Source organism: Lepidochelys olivacea (assembly GCF_965140295.1).
Source record: "Lepidochelys olivacea isolate rLepOli2 genome assembly, chromosome: 7".
NCBI classification, from domain to species: Eukaryota; Metazoa; Chordata; order Testudines; family Cheloniidae; genus Lepidochelys; species Lepidochelys olivacea.
In genome coordinates, this window is record NC_140417.1 from 43,929,623 (window position 1) to 43,948,467 (window position 18,845).

General features: G+C 44.3%; 1 protein-coding gene across 3 annotated transcripts in view; it reads right to left on the reverse strand.

The window, feature by feature from the left end:
* Window positions 1-18,845, reverse strand: part of NISCH (nischarin) — a 59,623-nt gene that overhangs the window by 21,183 nt on the left and 19,595 nt on the right. For all 3 annotated transcript variants that reach the window (XM_084633733.1, XM_084633734.1, XM_084633735.1), the window contains exons 5-8: window positions 17,998-18,161; window positions 15,946-16,041; window positions 5,646-5,741; window positions 4,833-4,985 (exon numbers count right to left, since the gene is read on the reverse strand). In XM_084633733.1, coding sequence (XP_084489859.1) covers window positions 4,833-4,985; window positions 5,646-5,741; window positions 15,946-16,041; window positions 17,998-18,161 — 509 coding nt within the window. The remainder of the gene's footprint in view (window positions 1-4,832; window positions 4,986-5,645; window positions 5,742-15,945; window positions 16,042-17,997; window positions 18,162-18,845) is intronic.

Consider the following 18,845-nt stretch of genomic DNA (forward strand, 5'->3'; position numbering starts at 1 on the left):
ACCATAGGATGTTGTTCCGGGAAGAAGAATTTCTAGGAAGAGATGGGATCCACCTAATGAAGAAAGGGAAGAGCATCTTTGGAGGCAGGCTTGCTAACCTAGTGAGGAAGGCTTTAAACTAGGTTCACCGGGGGATGGTGACCTAAACCAAGAGGTAAACGGGGGAGTGGGATACCAGGAGGAAACGCAAGGAGGAGGGTACAAGACGGGAAGCCTCCTGATTCATACTGAGAAAGTAGGGCAATCAGCTAGTTATCTTAGGTGCATGTACACGAACGCAAGAAGCCTGGGAAACAAACAGGAAGAATTGGAAATCCTGGCACAATCAAGGAACTATGATGTGACTGGAATAACAGAAACTTGGTGGGGCAGTTCACATGACTGAAGCACTGTCATGGATAGGTATAAACCAGAGGTGGGCAAACTATGGCCCATGGGCCCGACCATCCTGCACAGCCCCTAACCTCCCGGATGGCCCCTCTCCCAGTTCTCTGGCCCCTCCCCAGTTCTCCCCCCTCTCCTGCAGCCTCAGCGAACTGTGCCACCAGCACTCTGACCCGCCACTCCTGCCAGGCAGTGTGGTGGCGTGGCTAGCTCCAGCATGATAAGGGGGTGGGAGGTCCCGGGGGGCAGTCAGGCGACAGGGGGGGCTGGATAGGCATGGGAGTCCCAGGGGGCCTATTAGGGGGCAGGGCAGTCCGGGGGCAGGGAGCAGAGGGGGGGTTGGATAGGTGTGGGAGTCCCGGGGGGGCCTATCAGGGGGCAGGGGTGTGGTTAGGGGTTGGGACAGTCAGGGGACAGGGAGAAGGGGTGGTTGGATAGGGGGTGGGATCCTGGGGGGAAAATTAGGGGTGGGGGTCCCGGGAGGGGATGGTCAGGGGACAAGGAGCAGGGGCGGCTGGATGGGTCGGGGATTCTGAGGTGGGCAGTCGGGGGGGCGGGAAGTAGGAGGGGGCGGATAGGAGATGGGGGCCAGGCTGTTTGCGGACACACAGCCTTTCCTACCTGGCCTTCCATATAGTTTTGCAACCCCTATGTGGCCCTCTTGCCAAAAAGTTTGCCCACCCCTGGTATAAACTGTTCAGAAAGGACAGGTACAGATGGAAAGGTGGAGGAGTTGCATGGTATGTAAGAGAGCGGTATGATTACTCAGAGCTCCAGTTTGAAACTGGAGAAAAGCCTGTTGAGAGTCTTTGGGTTAAGTTTAGAGGTGAGAGCAACAAGGGTGATGTCGTGATGAGCGTGTGCTATAGACCACCGGATCAGAAGGATGAGGTAGACGAGGCTTTCTTCGGACAACTAACTGAAGTTTCCAGATCACAGGCCCTGGTACAAATGGGGGACTTTAATCACCCTGACATCTGCTGGCAGAGCAACACAACAATGCACAGACAATCCAGGAAGTTTTTGGAAAGCGTTGGGGACAACTTCCTGGTACAAGTGCTGGAAAAACCGACTAAGGGCCGTGCTCCTCTTGACCTGCTGCTTACAAACAGGAAAGAATTGGTAGGCGAAGTAAAAGTGGGTGGCAACCTAGGCACCAATGACCTTGCAATGGTTGTGTTCAGGATCCTCAAAAAAGGAAGAAAGGAGAGTAGCAAAATACAGACCCTAGACTTCAGAAAAGCAGACTTAGACTCCCTCAGAGAACTGATCGGCAGGATCCCCTGGGAAGCTAATGTGAGGGGGCAAGGAATCCAGGAGAGCTGGCTATATTTTAAAGAAGCCTTATTGAGGGCGCAGCAACAAACCATCCCGAAGTGCAGAAAGAATAGCAAATATGGCAGGCGACCAGTTTGGCTTAACAGTGAAATCTTTGGTGAGCTTGAACTTAAAAAGGAAGCTTCCAACAAGTGGAAATTTAGACAGATGACTAGGGAGGACTATAAAAATATTGCTAGAGCATGCAGGGGTGTAATCAGGAAGGCCAAGGCACAACTGGAGTTGCAGCTAGCAAAGGATGTTAAGGGTAACAAGAAGGGTTTCTACAAGTATGTTAGCAACAAGGTGGTGGTCAGGGAAAGTGTGGGAGCCTTACTGAATGGGGGAGGCATCATAGTGCCTTAAGTACTCAATGCTTTTTTTGCCTCGGTCCTCACAGACAAGGTCAGCTCCTAGACTGCTGCACTGGGCCATACAGTATGGGGAGGAGGTGAGCAGCCCTCAGTGGTGAAAGAACAGGTTAAGAACTATTTAGAAGAGCTGGACATGCACAAGTCCATGGGTCCAGATATAATGCATCCAAGGGTGGTGATGGAGTTGGCTGATGTGATTGCAGAACCATTGGCCATTATCTTTGAAAATTCATGGCGACCCAGGGAGGTCCCGGACTATTGGAAAAAGGCAAGTATAATGCCCATATTTTAAAAAGGGAAGAAAGAGAACATGGGAAACTACACACCCATCAGCCTCACTTCAGTCCCCGGCAAAATCACAGAGCAGGTGCTCAAGGAATCCATTTTGAAGCACTTGGAGGAGAGGAAGGTGATCAGGAACAGTCAACGTGGATTCACCAAGGGCAAGTCATGCCTGACCAACCTGATTGCCTTCTATGATGTGATAACTGACTCTGTGGATATGGGGAAAGCAGATGATGTGATATATCTTGACTTTAGCAAAGCTTTTGATACAGTCTCCCACAGTATTCTTGCCAGCAAGTTAAAAAAGTATGGATTAGATGAATGGTCTATAAGGTGGACAGAAAGCTGGCTAGATTGTTGGGATCAACAGGTAGTGATCAACAGCTCAATGTCTAGATGGCAGCCGGTATCAAGAGGAGTACTCCAGGGGTCGGTCCTGGGGCCAGTTTTGTTCAACATCTTTATCAATGATCTGGATGATGGGATTAATTGCACCCTCAGCAAGTTTGCAGATGACACTAAACTGGGGGGAGAGGTAGATATGCTGGAGGGTAGGGATAGGGTCCAGAGTGACCTAGACAAATTGGAGGATTGGGCCAAAAGAAATCTGATGAGGTTCAACAAGGACAAGTGCAGAGTCCTTCACTTTGGAAGGAAGAGTCCTATGCACCGCTAAAGGCTGGTGACTGACTGACTAAGTGGCAGTTCTACAGAAAAGGACCTAGGGATTACAGTGGATGAGAAGCTGGATATGAGTCAGCAGTGTGCCCTTGTTGCCAAGAAGGCCAATGGCATATTGGTTGTATTAGTAGGAGCATTGCCAGCAGATCAAGGGAAGTGATTATTTCCCTCTATTCGGCACTGGTGAGGCCACATCTGGAGTATTGTGTCCAGTTTTGATCCCCCCACTACAGAAAGGATGTGGACAAATTAGAGAGAGTCCAATGGAGGGCAACAAAAATGATTAGGGGGGTGGGGCACATGACTTATGAGGAGAGGCTGAGGGAACTGGGGTTATTTAGTCTGCAGAAGAGAAGAGTGACGGGAGATTTGATAGCAGCCTTCAACTACCTGAAGAGGGGGTTCCAAAGAGGATGGAGCTAGGCTGTTCTCAGTGGTGGCAGAAGACAGAATAAGAAGCAATGGTCTCAAGTTGCAGTGGGGGAGGTCTAGGTTGGATATTAGGAAATACTCTTTCACTAGGAGGTTGGCGAAGCACTGGAATGGGTTACCTAGGGAGATGGTGGAATCTCCATCTTAGAGGTTTTTAAGGCCCGGCTTGACAAAGCCTTGGCTGGGATGATTTAGTTGGTATTGTACCTGCTTTGAGCAGAGGATTGGACTAGATGACCTCCTGAGGTCTCTTCTAACCCTAATAGTCTATGATTATGTCTACAATTTATGCACCAACTTAATACCTCAAGGAAGCATTTATAGGGCCACAATAAACTCTAGATTCCATATATACCCTTACCTTCAAACTCATTCATATTGCAGAATTAAAGTCTGTCTCATTCAGAGACTTGATGTTATACTGCCTGCATTATATCCTTGTTTTGGTTTTGATCTCCCTAAAGATCAGTCTTTGCAAACATTGAAGGGAGGAAGAAATGCATTGTGGTTAAGGCCCTGGACTTGGATCTAAGAGATCCAGATTCTTTTCTGCCTATGTCTCAGACTTCATGACCTTGGACAAGTCACTTAATCTGTGTTCCAGTTCCCCATCTGAGTTATGAGGATAACTACTTCCCTGTCTCACACATTGGTTGTGAGGAAAAATGTGTTTGTGAGGCACACAGACATTATAGCAGTGACAGCGATAAAAAAAACCCCATAGTTTACTTAATTATCTTTAATTTGGGAACTGCAGAAGCAGCATGGAAAGGAAAACAAAGGAAGTAATGTCTTGACTGAATACTTAGGATGTGGTTTTTATGTTTGGAAGACTTTTCATAGTGAGTCATTGTCAACTGTGCTACTCTAACTAGTGGGGCTGCCTTTAAACACCAATAAGTAAAGGTCTGTAACATAAAGTAAGTTCTACCCCAGAACCGGATTTTGTTTTATATAACTGGGTTAAGAATAAAACTAGTTTGAAGCATAAAAGTTTCAGAAGATCTACAGCATTCCTGTAATTCAACAATCATATACACAAAATGCTCCATACAGACACTGCATTTGCTGCTGCCCTTGCTTTGCCTGAGGGCAGAAACTACTGAAGTTAAACAAACCTGCAATTTTACTGCTTACGTTGCTTCCAAAAAATATTGCTTTTTCTATGATTTAGATTGTCAATGTACAATTTAAGTTAAAAGCAAAATATGAGTGCAAATGGAAATCCTCTAGACAAATGGAAGTTTCCGATGTAAATTTAAAGCCCTGCTGACTATCTAGATTGTTCCACAGCATGCTCACCGTGCATTTTTTCCAAACAAGAAAATGTCTTGAAGACTAAGCTCCATGAGGTCTTACCACTGAATCATCAATCTGAGATATGCGATTGTGACTCATATCTAAAGTTGTTAATGTCTTCCACGTTGGGATAACCGCGGTCACAGGAAAACTTGAAAGGGTACCCTCTGGCTCCCATTGGTCAAATTCAGAGGCCTCAGGCACTAGAATTTCCTGTTTAAGACAGACATTAACGAACATTATTAAAACACTACAACTATGCATTCAGGGAAAACGAATAGTTCTCAAAACAAGTCTTGCAACAGTTCAATAAGAAACCTTTGCAAATGTTAAAATAACTCATTCAGATTAAATTTAATAGAATTTAATATCTGGACTGACAGGTTTGAAACTACAAGAACTATGCTTATTTTGGGCATATGGATGGGGAGTTCTGACAGCAGTAGCCAATCCATCCAAGCAGAGAATCTGCTTGAACACTACGATTATTGAGAAATAACTACAGTTGTCATGAATACTAGACACCCTTCAGTTGTCATGAATACCAGACACCCTTCAGAAAACTGAAGAAATAAGTACACGATTATGGATTAATAACTATAGTTCCCTTGTGCTCTGATAAAGATATTTTCAAATCTGTCAACGTTTTATTTGTAAAGACAGATGTTAAAGAGTTGGTACACAGATAATAAACATTTCCTTCTGATTTATAAAAATGACATTACCTCTCAAGATAATATAGGACCCTTCAGTCATATGGCTTTAATAGTAACACTTGACACAGCAAGACATGACTTCAGATAAACACTCCTGCAATTGTAATACTTTTGGACATGTTTTAAACAATTGCCAGCCTTGGGAAATTGCACTTACTTTCATTGAGGTTGCTGAAAACCGAACACTCATCGTGATTAAAGTGTGCTTTGATGATGTCAGCCCTTTAATGCGATTTGCACCACAGTGATTTATCTATTTAAAGGGAAAATACACCTTTACAAAATAAATCACAAGTACATGAGTATTAGAACAAATATAATAATTAAGTAAGGAGGATGCTGGTGATAGCTGGTATACCAGGTGTTCAACTGTAGCAACAGAGAGAGCATATACAGTGTTCCTCTAAAATCTCTTTTCCATAAGAATATAAATAAGAAACAGGACCAAGCAGGAGCTGATCCAATCTATTGCACCAGAAGTTGGTCAAGCCAAAGCAAAGCAGACAATGAAATCAGTGGGACAACCCCAAAGCAGCAAAATTCAAAAAGCTCTTTCAACAAAGTTGCTCAGCACAAGTAAAAATTCTCATCATGCTGAAGCCACCCAGGCAACTGGACATAATACTTCACTCTTACCAAATGGAAAGGACTCTTGCAAGTAAGTTTAACTACATTTACAGCAGCAGATACTTGATCATACTAACAATCCTTGCGCATTCTCCACATTTTAAAAAAAGTAAGTGTCATAAGAAGTGGGAGACTAGGCTGAATGCAAAATTTCCCAGAGACTTTATTACATATGACAAATTTAAAGGATATTGAGCCTTTTACTTGGAGGTCATCAATGTTCTTCAGCCACTTCCAGCCGGCCCCTCTTTGGAAGTGGCTGAAGAACATTGCCATCTGAGGTGCTTAGTAGCCTCAGTCCAGTTAATTCCTAGTAGACAAAAGCCTACATCGCATGACCACCACCACAAATGGCACCCTTGTGGGCAGTATCAAAGAGACAAGCTTGAATGGGTATAGAAACTGAGTTCCTCTTGTCCTTAGAAGTGGAGTTCTTCCAGGACAGAGCTGATACTCTGATGGGAAAGTCTGCATTATTATTGTAAAGAGGATGTCAATCCAGAACTAGTCAATTCAGTACTTTGCATGAACGTTCAAGTTATAAAACCCCTCATGTTAAATTATTTTTCCTTTTCCATGTTCTTTTTTTAGAAAGTGATCTGCCCCTATCCAGAAAATGAAGCATTTTAGCTGGTGAAGCCTTTAAGATCCCCTCAAAGAGTTACTGATGTATTTCCTTCCCACATGATAATTTTAATTTAAAAAAATCTTTATTAAATAAATGCCACAAACAGAGGCTACTAACAGGAGTTGTGGAGGGAGTAGCTGCAGACTCTGTGCTTGAAAGTAGCGGGACCCAGTGAGTGGAGCATTTGGTCCATCTGTGGGTTGTTTGGCTAGCAAGAGATGTTAAGAGTAACAAGAATGGTTTCTTCAGGTATGTTAGCAACAAGAAGAAAGTCAAGGAAAGTGTGGGCCCCTTACTGAATGAAGGAGGCAATCTAGTGACAGAGGATTGGAAAAAGCTAATGTACTCAATGCTTTTTTTGCCTCTGTCTTCACGAACAAGGTCAGCTCCGAGACTGCTGCACTGGGCAGCACAGCATGGGGAGGAGGTGACCAGCCCTCTGTGGAGAAAGAAGTGGTTCAGGACTATTTGGAAAAGCTGGATGAGCACAAGTCCATGGGGCCGGATGCGCTGCATCCGAGAGTGCTAAAGGAGTTGGCGGATGTGATTGCAGAACCATTGGCCATTATCTTTGAAAACTCATGGCGATCGGGGGAGGTCCCGGACAACTGGAAAAGCTAATGTAGTGCCCAACTTCAAAAAAGGGAAGAAGGAGGATCCTGGGAACTACAGGCCAGTCAGCCTCACCTCAGTCCCTGGAAAAATCACAGAGCAGGTCCTCAAGGAATCAATTCTGAAGCACTTAGAGGAGAGAAAAGTGAGCAGAAACAGTCAGCATGGATTCACCAAGGCCAAGTCATGTCTGACTAACCTAATGGCCTTCCATGACTAGATAATTGGCTCTGGATCAGCGGAAAGCAGTGGACATGTTGTTTCTTGACTTTAGCAAAGCTTTTGACACAGTATCCCACAGTATTCTTCCCAGCAAGTTAAAGAAGTATGGGCTGGATGAATGGACTATAAGGTAGATAAAAAGCTGGCTAGATTGTCGGGCTCAACGGGTAGTGATCAATGGCTCCATGTCTAGTTGGCAGCCGGTATCAAGTGGAGTGCCCCATGGGTCGGTCCTGGGGCCGGTTTTGTTCAATATCTTCATTAATGATCTGGAGGATGGTGTGGATTGCACCCTCAGCAAGTTTGCAGATGACACTAAACTGGGAGGAGAGGTAGATACGCTGGAGGGTAGGGATAGGATACAGAGGGACCTAGACAAATTAGAGGATTGGGCCAAAAGAAATCTTCAACAAGGACAAGTGCAGAGTCCTGCACTTAGGACGGAAGAATCCCATGCACCGCTACAGACTAGGGACGGAATGGCTAGGCAACAGTTCTGCAGAAAAGGACCTAGGGGTTATGGTGGACGAGAAGCTGGATATGAGTCAACAGTGTGCCATTGTTGCCAAGAAGGCCAATGGCATTTTGGGATGTGTAAGTAGGGGCATTGCCAGCAGATCGAGGGACGTGATCGTTCCCCTCTATTTGACATTGGTGAGGCCTCATCTGGAGCAGTGTCCAGTTTTGGGCCACACACAACAAGAAGGATGTGGAAAAATTGGAAAATGTCCAGAGGAGGGCAACAAAAATGATTAGGGGACTGGAACACATGACTTATGAGGAGAGGCTGAGGGAACTGGGATTGTTTAGTCTGCAGACGAGAAGAATGAGGGTGGATTTGATAGCTGCTTTCAACTACCTGAAAGGGGGTTCCAAAGAGGATGGATCTAGACTGTTCTCAGTGGTACCAGATGACAGAACAAGGAGTAATGGTCTCAAGTTGCAGTGGGGGTGGTTTAGGTTGGATATTAGGAAAATCTTTTTCACTACGAGGGTGGTAAAACACTGGAATGTGTTACCTAGGGAGGTGGTGGAATCTGCTTCCTTAGAAGTTTTTAAGGTCAGGCTTGACAAAGCCCTGGCTGGGATGATTTAGTTGGGGATTGGTCTTGCTTCGAGCAGGGGGTTGGACTAGATAATCTCCTGAGGTCCCTTCCAACCCTGATATTCTATGATTCTATGACTGTTTGTTCTCTCTGTATGGGCTGCATAGAGAGCCATGGGGCACTGAGTAAGCAAGATGCCTTGCTAAAGGCTACAAGGCTCTCGGCTTTGGAACTTTGATCAGTGCCTTGTCAAAGATGGTAAGGGTCCAACCAATAGAGGCAACTAACGGGTGGTTTCAGAGCAAGTTTTCTTTCCAGGTTCAGCACTATTTGTGATATTAAGATGGCCAGTGATGGAACAATGGTGGTGACCTGCAACGGATGTATTCTCTTTCCTGCCTGAAGACAGAAGGGATTTCCTGTGCATGAAGTGCAAGTTGGTGACTGTGCTGGAGGAAAAGATTCTAGGATTGGAGGGACAAGTTGAGATGCTACTGAGAATCAGAGAAGTTGAGGAAACAGCCAGGTTTGGGAAACACCAAGGAAAAATGGCACTGGCCTAGACTCAGAGACTTGAAGGCCAGAAGGGATCATCATGATCATGTAGCTGACCTCTGAGGAATCAGAGAGAGAGGAAGTCATAGGAAGCCTGGTGGCTCAACCACCAGAGGCAAGAGGTCAAAGCAGCATTCTACATAGCTGGAGACAGATAAGGATGGGCAGGCTGTGGCTGCTAGAGAGAAGATGACCGGGAAGAATTCCACATAGCTAGACGTTTCAAATTGATACCAGGTCCTTAACATGAAAACTATAGAAGATACCTCTCAAGATCCTGGAGGTCCAAGGGAACGGAAAGATGTATGGGATACACATGCGGATGGCAGTTGGGCCCAAACTAAGAAAATCAAGCTTGCCCGCAAAAAGTTCTCCAACTGTCCAAGGAACACAGGCAATCCTTGTTGTAGATTCAATATTCAGAAGAATTAAAGAACATTCTGCAAGGCACAGGTGGACAAGAGGACAGTGTGCTGCCTTCCCAGAGCCAAGACAAAAGATGTTACTCTAAGCCCTGGTCTACACTATGAGTTTAGGTCGAATTTAGCAGCGTTAGGTGGATTTAACCCTGCACCCGTCCACACGACCAAGCCTGTTTTGTCGACTTAAAGGGCTCTTAAAATCTATTTCTGTACTCCTCCCTGGCGAGGGGTTTAGCACTAAAATCTACCTTGCTGGGTTGAGTTTGGGGTAGTGTGGATGCAATTCGATGGTATTGGCCTCCGGGAGCTATCCCAGAGTGCTCCATTGTGACCGCTCTGGACAGCACTCAACTTAGATGCACTGACCAGGTAGACAGGAAGAGACCCGAGAACTTTTGAACTTCATTTTCTCTTTGGCCAGCATGGCAAGCTGATCAGCACAGGTGACCATTCAGTACCAGAATCACAAAAGAGCTCCAGCATGGACCAAACGGGAGGTACTGGATCTGATCGCTGTATGGGGAGAAGAATCCTTGCAGGCAGAACTCCGTTCCGAAAGACGAAATGCCAATATATATGCCAAAATCTCTAAGGGCATGATGGACAGAGGCTACAATAGGGACACAGAGCAGGCAAGCGGAGAATCCCTTCCCACCGGCAGTCAGGAACTGTTCATCACCCTGGAGCCAATACCATCCCAACCCAGGCTTCTGGACCATGAAGCCGGAGAAGGCACCTCTGGTGAGCGTACCTTTGTAAAATACAATACAGGGTTTAAAAGTAAGCGTGTTTCATGAGTAATTTGCGCTGAAAACTTGGGATGCATTCACGGCCAGTATAGCTACTGGAAAAGTCTGTTAACATGTCTGGGGATGGAGCGGAAATCCTCCAGGGACATCTTCATGAGGCTCTCCCAGAGGTACTCTAAAAGCCTTTGCAGAAGGTTTCTGGGGAGGTCAGCCTTATTCCGTCCTCCATGGTAGGACACCTTACCACGCCAAGGGGACATTCAGAGGTGCCCGTTCCTTCTGGGCTGTTTGCCTTTGCCTGAAAAGAAATCATCCCCGCTATTTAGCCACGTGGTGGGGGGAGGCCCATTCATGCTGAGCTGTTCGCATCTGGCTGACACGGATCTTCCCTAGTACTAGCCACGCAGTGGGGGGAGGGGGGAAGATGGTGAGGGGGTGAAGCCAAATTCTGTTGCCCAGCCGAGCCTGTGTGATGTCTCACACCAAACTGGCAGGCACTCAATATAAGAGGCAAAATGCGACCTTGTACCAAAAGCACATGTGCTATGTAACGTGAATTGCTTGATTCAGTGTGAAATAGTCTTCCCTTTGTTCTCTAAAATGTATCTTTTTAAATACTACTCTCCCTTTTTTCCTCCTGCAACTACAAAGTTTCTACGCTCCCCCTATTATCTCCATCCTGGAGGCTAGCACAGAAAACACACTCGCGATGACATGTTCTCAGAGCTCATGTAGTCCTCCCGCACTGAAAGAGCTCAGCAGAATGCGTGAAGGCAAACAATGGCAGAGTCCAGGAAAGCAGGAAATGGAACGTGAGGGAGGAGCACGATGAGAGGAGGAGGATGCAATGCTGAGGCTAATGGGGGAGCAAACTGACATGCTCAGGCGTCTGGTGGAGCTGCAGGAAAGGCAGCAGCAGCACACACTGGCGCTGCAGCCCCTGTATAACCGCCTGCCCTCCTCCCCAAGTTCCATATCCTCCTCATCCAGATGCCCAAGAACGCAGGGGGGAGAGGCTACGGGCACTCAGCCACTCCACCCAAGAAGATTGCCCAAGCAACAGACAGCTGGCATTCAATAAGTTTTGAACTGTAGTGCAGCCTTGTCCTTCCCTCCTCCACAACCCATCCGGATGCTTCCCTTCTCACCCACCCCTCCCAGGCTACCTTTCGAGTTTTCCCCCTATTTGTGTGATGAATTAATAAAGAATGCATGATTTTGAAACAATGACGACTTTACTGCCTCTGAAAGTGATGATCAAAGGGGGGAGGTCAGTTGGCTTACAGGGAAGTAGGGTCAACCAAGGGGGCGGGTTTTCATCAAGGAGAAACAAACAGAACTGTCATACTGTAGCCTGGCCAGTCATGAAACTGGCTTTCAAAGCTTCTCTGATGTGCAGGGTGCCCAGCTGTGCTCTTCTAATTGCCCTTGTGTCTGGTTGCTCGTAATTGGCCGCCAGGTGATTTGCCTCAACCTCCCACCCTGCCATAAACGTCTCCCCCTTACTCTCACAGATATTGTGGAACACACAGCAAGCAGCAACAATGGGAATATTAGTTTTGCTGAGATCTAACCTAGTCAGTAAACTGCGCCAGCGAGCTTTCAAACATCCAAATGCACATTCTACCACCATTCTGCACTTGCTCAGCCTATACTTGAACAGCTCCTGATTACTATCCGGGGTGCTTGTGTATGGCTTCATGAAGCCACAGCATTAAGGGGTAGGCTGGGTCCCCAACGATAACCATAGGCATTTCAATATCCCCAACGGTAATTTTGTGGTCTGGGAAGTAAGTTCCTTCCTGCAGCTGTTAAAACAGACCAGAGCTCCTGAAGATGCTAGCATCATGCACCTTTCCCGGCCATCCCACATTGATGTCGGTGAAACATCCCTTGTGATCCACCAGTGCTTACAGCACCATTGAAAAGCACCCCTTGCAGTTTACGTACTGGCTGCCAAGGTGCTCCGGTCCCAAGATAGGGGATATGTGTTCCCTCTATCGTCCCACCACAGTTAGGGAACCCCATTGCAGCAAAGCCATCCACTATGACCTGCACATTTCCCAGAGTCACTACCCTTGATAGCAGCAGCTCAGTGATTGCGTTGGCTACTTGGATCACAGCAGCCCCCACAGTAGATTTACCCACTCCAAATTGATTCCCGACTGTCTGGCGTTGCAAGCTTCCAGAGGGCTATCACCACTTGCTTGTGAACAGTGGGGGCTGCTTTCATCCTGGTATTCTTGTGCTTCAGGGCAGGGGAAAGCAAGTCACAAAGTTCCATGAAAGTGCCCTTACGCATGCTAAAGTTTTGCAGCCACTGGGAATCATCCCAGACCTGCAACACTATGCAGTCCCACCAGTCGGTGCTTGTTTCCCAGGCCCAGAATCAGCGTTCCATGGCAGGAACCTGTCCCATTACCACCATGATGTCCAAATTTCCAGGGCCCATTCTTTGAGAGAAGTCTGTGTCCATGTCCTCATCACTATCGTGATCGCACTGTCGTCACCTCCTCGCCTGCTTTTGCAGGTTCTGCACATACTGCAGGATAATGCGCAAGGTGTTTACAATGCTCACAACAGCAGTGGTGAGCTGAGCGGGCTCCATGCTTGCCGTGGAATGGCGTCTGCAGGAGAGCAGAGTTGCAGCGGAAGCGGTGGATGGCGACGGATGCCACGAGAAAACAGAATGACGACAGGACCTGCGAGGTGGATTCATGGCACCAGAAGAGCAGAGTTGCAGCGGAAGCGGAGGATGATGACAACATGGAGAAATTTGCTGTTGAGATTGAGCTCATTTACAAGAGCAGGAGAGCAGAGTTGCAGTGGATGACAATGGTTAGCAGTCCTACTGCACCGTCTGATGACGGTAACACCCAGGACACAACAGCAACGGTGAGCTGAGCGGGCTTCATGCTTGCCGTGGTATGGCGTCTGCACGGAAAAAAGGTGTGAAACGATTGTCTGCCGTTGCTTTCACGGAGAGAGGGGTGACTAACAACATGTACCCAAAACCACCTGCAACAACGTTTTGCCCCATCAGGCATTGGGAGCTTAACCTAGAATTCCAATGGGCAGCGGAGACTGCGGGAACTGTGGGATAGCTACCCACAGTGCACCACTCCGTAACCTCATCATATGGTGATAAGGTTAAACAGAAGCTATTAAAGTTAGATTTTTTAAAATCTGTAGGTCCAGATAACTTGCATCAAAGAGTTTTAAACGAGCTTGCTGATGAGCTCACTGAACTGTTAATGTTGATTTTCAATAAGTCTTGGAACACTGGGGAAGTTCCAGAAGACTGGGAGAAAGCTAGTGTGTCCATTTTTAAAGAGGGTAAGCAGAATGACCTGGGTAATTATAGGCCTGTCAGCCTGACATCAGTTCTGGGCAAAATAATGGAGCAGCTGATAAGGAACTCGATTAATAAAGAATTAAAAGAGGGTAATGTAAATAATGCAAATCAACATGGATATATACAAGAGAGATCCTTACAAACTAACATGTTTTTTTTTTTATAAGATTACACGTTTGGTTGATAAAGGTAATCTTGTTGATGTAATATATTCAGACTTCCGTGAGGCATTTGACTTGATACTACATGACATTTTGATTAAGAAATAAGAATGATAGAAAATTAGCATTGTTGTCTACAGTGTTGTTGTAGCCATGTTGGTCCCAGGAATACAAAGAGATGCGAGATGGGTGATATAACATCTTTTATTGGACCAACTTCTGTTGGTGAAAGAAAAACAAGCTTTCAAGCTTACACAGAGCTCCTCTCTTACTCTGTACCTTGTCTCTATAAAATGGAACATGGCACACAATAAATGGATTACCAGCTCGCTAACTGATAGATATCAAAATGTAACTGTAAATGGAGACTCATCAAGGGGTGTGTTTCTAGTAGGATCCTGCAAGGATCAGTTCTTGGCCCTATGCTGTTTAACGTTTTTATTAATGACCTGAAAGAAAACAAAATCATCACTAATGAAGTGATGGAGCAGCAAATAATGAAGAGGACCGGTCACTGATTATCAAGTGATCCAAACTGCTCTGAAACTGGGTACCAGCAAACAATGTGTGTTTTAATACAGCTAAATGTAAATAGATACATTTGGGAACAAAGAACGTAGGCCATACTTACATGATGGGGGATTCTATCCTGGGAAGCAATGACTCTGAAAAAGATTTGGGGGTTGCTGTGGATAATCAGCTGAACAAGACCTTCCAGTGTAATGGTGTGGCCCCAAGAGCTAATGTGTCCCTGGGATACATAAACAGGGGAATATCAAGTAGGAGTAAAGAGGTTATTTTACCTCTGTATTTGGGATTCGTGTGACTGCTGTTGGAATAGTATGTCCAGCTTTGGCACCCACAATTCAGGAAGGATGTTGTTAAATTTGAGAGGGTTCAAAAAAGAGCCACAAGAATGATTCAAGGATAACAAAATCTGCCTTACAGTGACAAACGCAAGGAGCTCAATCTAAGTTTAACAAAGAGAAGGTTAAATGGTGACTTGATTACAGATTATAAGTACCTATATGGGAAACAAACATTTGCTAATTAATGCTGAAGCTAGACAAAGTCAGAGTGCAAATAAGATGTAAATTTTTAACGGTGAGATTAATCAACCACTGGAACAATTTACACAGGGTTGTCGTGGATTCTCCATCACTGACCATTTTTAAAACAAGATTGGCTGTGGTTCTAAAAGATGGGTTCCAGGAATTATTTTGGGAGAGTTCTATGGGCTGTGTCATACAGGAAGTCAAACTATATTATCACAGTGATCCCTTCTGGCCTTGGAATCTATATTGATTGGAGTTCTTCTAGCTGATTCAATGCCTTCTTTGATGCATTTGCACCAGAGTCCTTTCATTTTTAACATTTACTGTACTCCCAAAATGGAAGTTTACTATTCCTTTACATCTCCAAACAAGGTACAGACATTGGCAGGTCTCCATAATATGTAAATATTCAGTCTGGTAAGCAAGCTATGATGTAATACATTAAATGAATGACTGAAGTTCTATCAGAAATTTGCTAAGTTCCACTAATAAATGTCAGACCAATTGTAAATAAATAAATTTTGCCAATTAACAAGTAAGCTAACAAACAAAAGTACTGCACGGCAAAGTGCACTGTGGGAAAACATTTTATTTCATGGTATATTTGTAAACATTTGGTATTTCAACAAGTAAAGATGTTTTAGTAATGAGACTTTGCTAAAACTTTTTGTTATTAGATCTTTTCTAAGGAGGAGGGAGACCACCACTACTCTGGTTTTGATTTTTGTATCTAAAACAAAGTTCTACTGTTATTCTATTAGGAATCTTGCTCTTTAGGGGGAAGTACAATATCAGCTGTTCTAAATATCTAGTCTGGCATCCATTTTTTCCAGACTAGAGGAAGTGGTATTTGTCTCACTTATTAACAATAAATAAATATAAAACACTGTAATTATTTCTAGTGCCAAGCCAAAGTAAATGATAGCTCACCAATATTAAGCAATACGCTGCAATATTGGTATTGCTAGACTCTGCTTTTGAATAGCCATTAGAAAGTTACTGAGCAAACAGTATCTCAACCATACCTCAATCTGATGAAGAGATTTAAATATTGACAAATCAAAAGGCAAGAGATGCTCCTGAATGTTGCTGGTTCCAAAAGGTCCCTCTGTGCCAGTTACCTAGTAGTTAAGATTAAAGACGGAATTAATACACAAAACCCAATCAACACACGTCTGTTGCAGTGTCTGTGGTAAATTACAGGGATTGAAACATAAATACAATAACTGAGAACCTTTTAAAATGACAGCCAAAGAAGTTGAAGGATTCCACTGTTAATGACACTTGAACACAATTTAGCATTTTAAAAAACAGAAGGACAAAATTAATTAAAAGGCAAAAGCCAAACATACAGAAAGCAAGGAGCTGAACTTAAAGGCAGGTCTACACTTAAACACTGCAGCGCTTCAGTGAAGATGCAACTAGGCCGACAGGAGAGCTTCTCTCATCAGCATAGTTATTCCACCTCTGCAAGAGGCGGTAGCTATGGCGACGGAAGAAGCCCTCCCATCAACATAGCGCTGTCTACACTGGGAGAACTGCGTCACTCATAGGTTTATGTACGTTTATAGTGCAGACCTGGCCTAAGGCTGCCACCTTGTGCTTATACATTGTAGCACATGGAGTTGTGGGCAAAGACTTCATAACTAAGATGGTAACTAGTTTTCCATTCTAAACTAATTTACACCCTAATCCCCCATTCACTAAAAATAATCTCTCTTCTTCAAATGAAATCAGAAAATTATGCATATTTCCATCCCAGAGTTTCAAGTAGGACAAGGCATTTACAAGTTGAGAGCTTGGAAAAAGTTGAGTATTCTGTTAGATTTCTGCAAACTGAAGTGCAAATCTAGAAACTACAAATTGGTTTTATTTGCTGGTCTTCAAATAATATTAGTACCAATACAGAATGTTCAGAAACACTTGCCATGAACATCTGAATTTGAGAAGTCTGCAGGATATCTTGCTTGGACTCATCTGGGGTTTACAAGCTCTGAAGGAGCTGGCACAAGCGATCACAGCTTACAGGTTCAAAAAACACCACTGGGGCCAAAGAACACAGGCTTCTCTCTCTAAGACTGTGTAAATTCTGTAGCATTGGAGCTACAAGGCTGGGAAATGGAAAGTTCCATAGAAATGGAACTGCAGATACATCTTTGCTTCCACAGAGCACAAAAGCTTCGGATGAAGTTTCCATATTCTCCCCAGCTGTTCATTTTTGCCTATTAAGGAACTGGACTCCCCCACTGCTCCTTGACACCGTAACTATTCTAATCCCAGATAAAAAAAATTGATTCAGATTTAATTAAGGATGCAAGAACATAACGAGTGGTTTAACTTTTAAGTATTCTTGAAAGGTCATCTTTACAGCTGGACTTCAGAAACTAAGTTCAACTGGATAGATTTAAATCAGAAGTCAGATAAGACAGAGAAGCTGTTCTCTTTTTGCTATAAAGAGTAAAAAATATCTGTCTTTTTAATTCTGATGAGCTCTCTAATTTTCGTACATCAGAACTGAGGAAAACCTTTCCAGTGCACTTCAAATTTGGCAGAAGAAAAATCTGCCATGACTCCAGACTGAACCTACCAATTTTGAGGTGCCATATGAGCTTTTATTGTTAAGATTACAAGGGGCTAAAATTGATCTTTAATGGAAACTCAGTTGCAACCCTCAACTACGGAACAGTTACTATTTACAATTACAGATATAAAACAATGAAGTGAGAACGTTGTGGGGGCAGGTGCAGAGTTTTTATAAATTCTACATTAGATGGACAGTATCACGGAGTTATGTGCGTTCCCAAAGGCCAACCAATGCTCAGAAAGGTTACATGGTTGTATGCCTATGTACAAAGTGCCTACAGTGGGGCTCTGGGGAGGCCATGTCATGCTGGAAAGTATCAGCTGCTATGTGTTGTTGCTTCTAGGCATAATAAAGTGAAGACTCTGGACCACCTAATCAGCCTTAATATTGGTGTTTCCATGCTTTCAAAGGATTGACACTGACAGCACACCATTAATTTCTAATGTATACCGCAGGAAAAAATGTCTACATTATTTACATCAATACATTCTACCTTTAAATATTTGAGTCTACATGTGAAATCCAGAATATGACCTAGATCAGTTTTGGCATCTCCATTAGCGCACGTAGGTTTCCCCTGCCGCAATTGTTGAGTGATAGCATATAACTGCAATGGTCTGAGGCTGAAGACCTCTCCAGCCATTAGTAACTGTTCTCCTGAAAAACAAGAGTACAGTGATGTGAAACATGAAGTCATAATATTTTAAGATTTCATCCAAAGGGAGAAACAGCTGATGCCCACCACTGCTGTGGGGACGGCGCAAGAGAGGAGAATTTACGGTGGTGATGGTGGGTGTCTCATGCTAGAGATTTAACTGGTTGCCCTTTACACCCTAGCTCTGACTGAAGTACTGAAGCAACATCCACATTTTTTGCCTTTTTAACCAAGTATTTGAAGAACAGAAAACTATGGACTTCTTGCATCAGAAAATCTAATTGTTTAAAATAGGCCCTTCAGCCACAACAGGCCTAAACCTCCTAACGGAGTTAAAGGCATTCTCCCATTACATTTAACAGACCAGGATCAGACATACTGAAGCCCACTTATCTAATGTAAAAGATCTCTCTTTCTCCAAGCTATCCTTAGATAAATTCCCTAACAATTTACACTAACCATTCCATTTGCAGAACAGTTGTTCCTTTTAATAAAAAATATTTACCAACTTCACAGCATTTGCTGTATACAACGGGGAATTATAGAAAACATTTATAATGGCTATACTGGTAGGTCTAAGGCTCTCACTGTACTCACAATGTCAAAACGAACTCCCACTATCTGAAATACAAAATGCATCTCCACTTATCCTGATTTTCCATCAACATTAATTCAGTCCCTTCTCA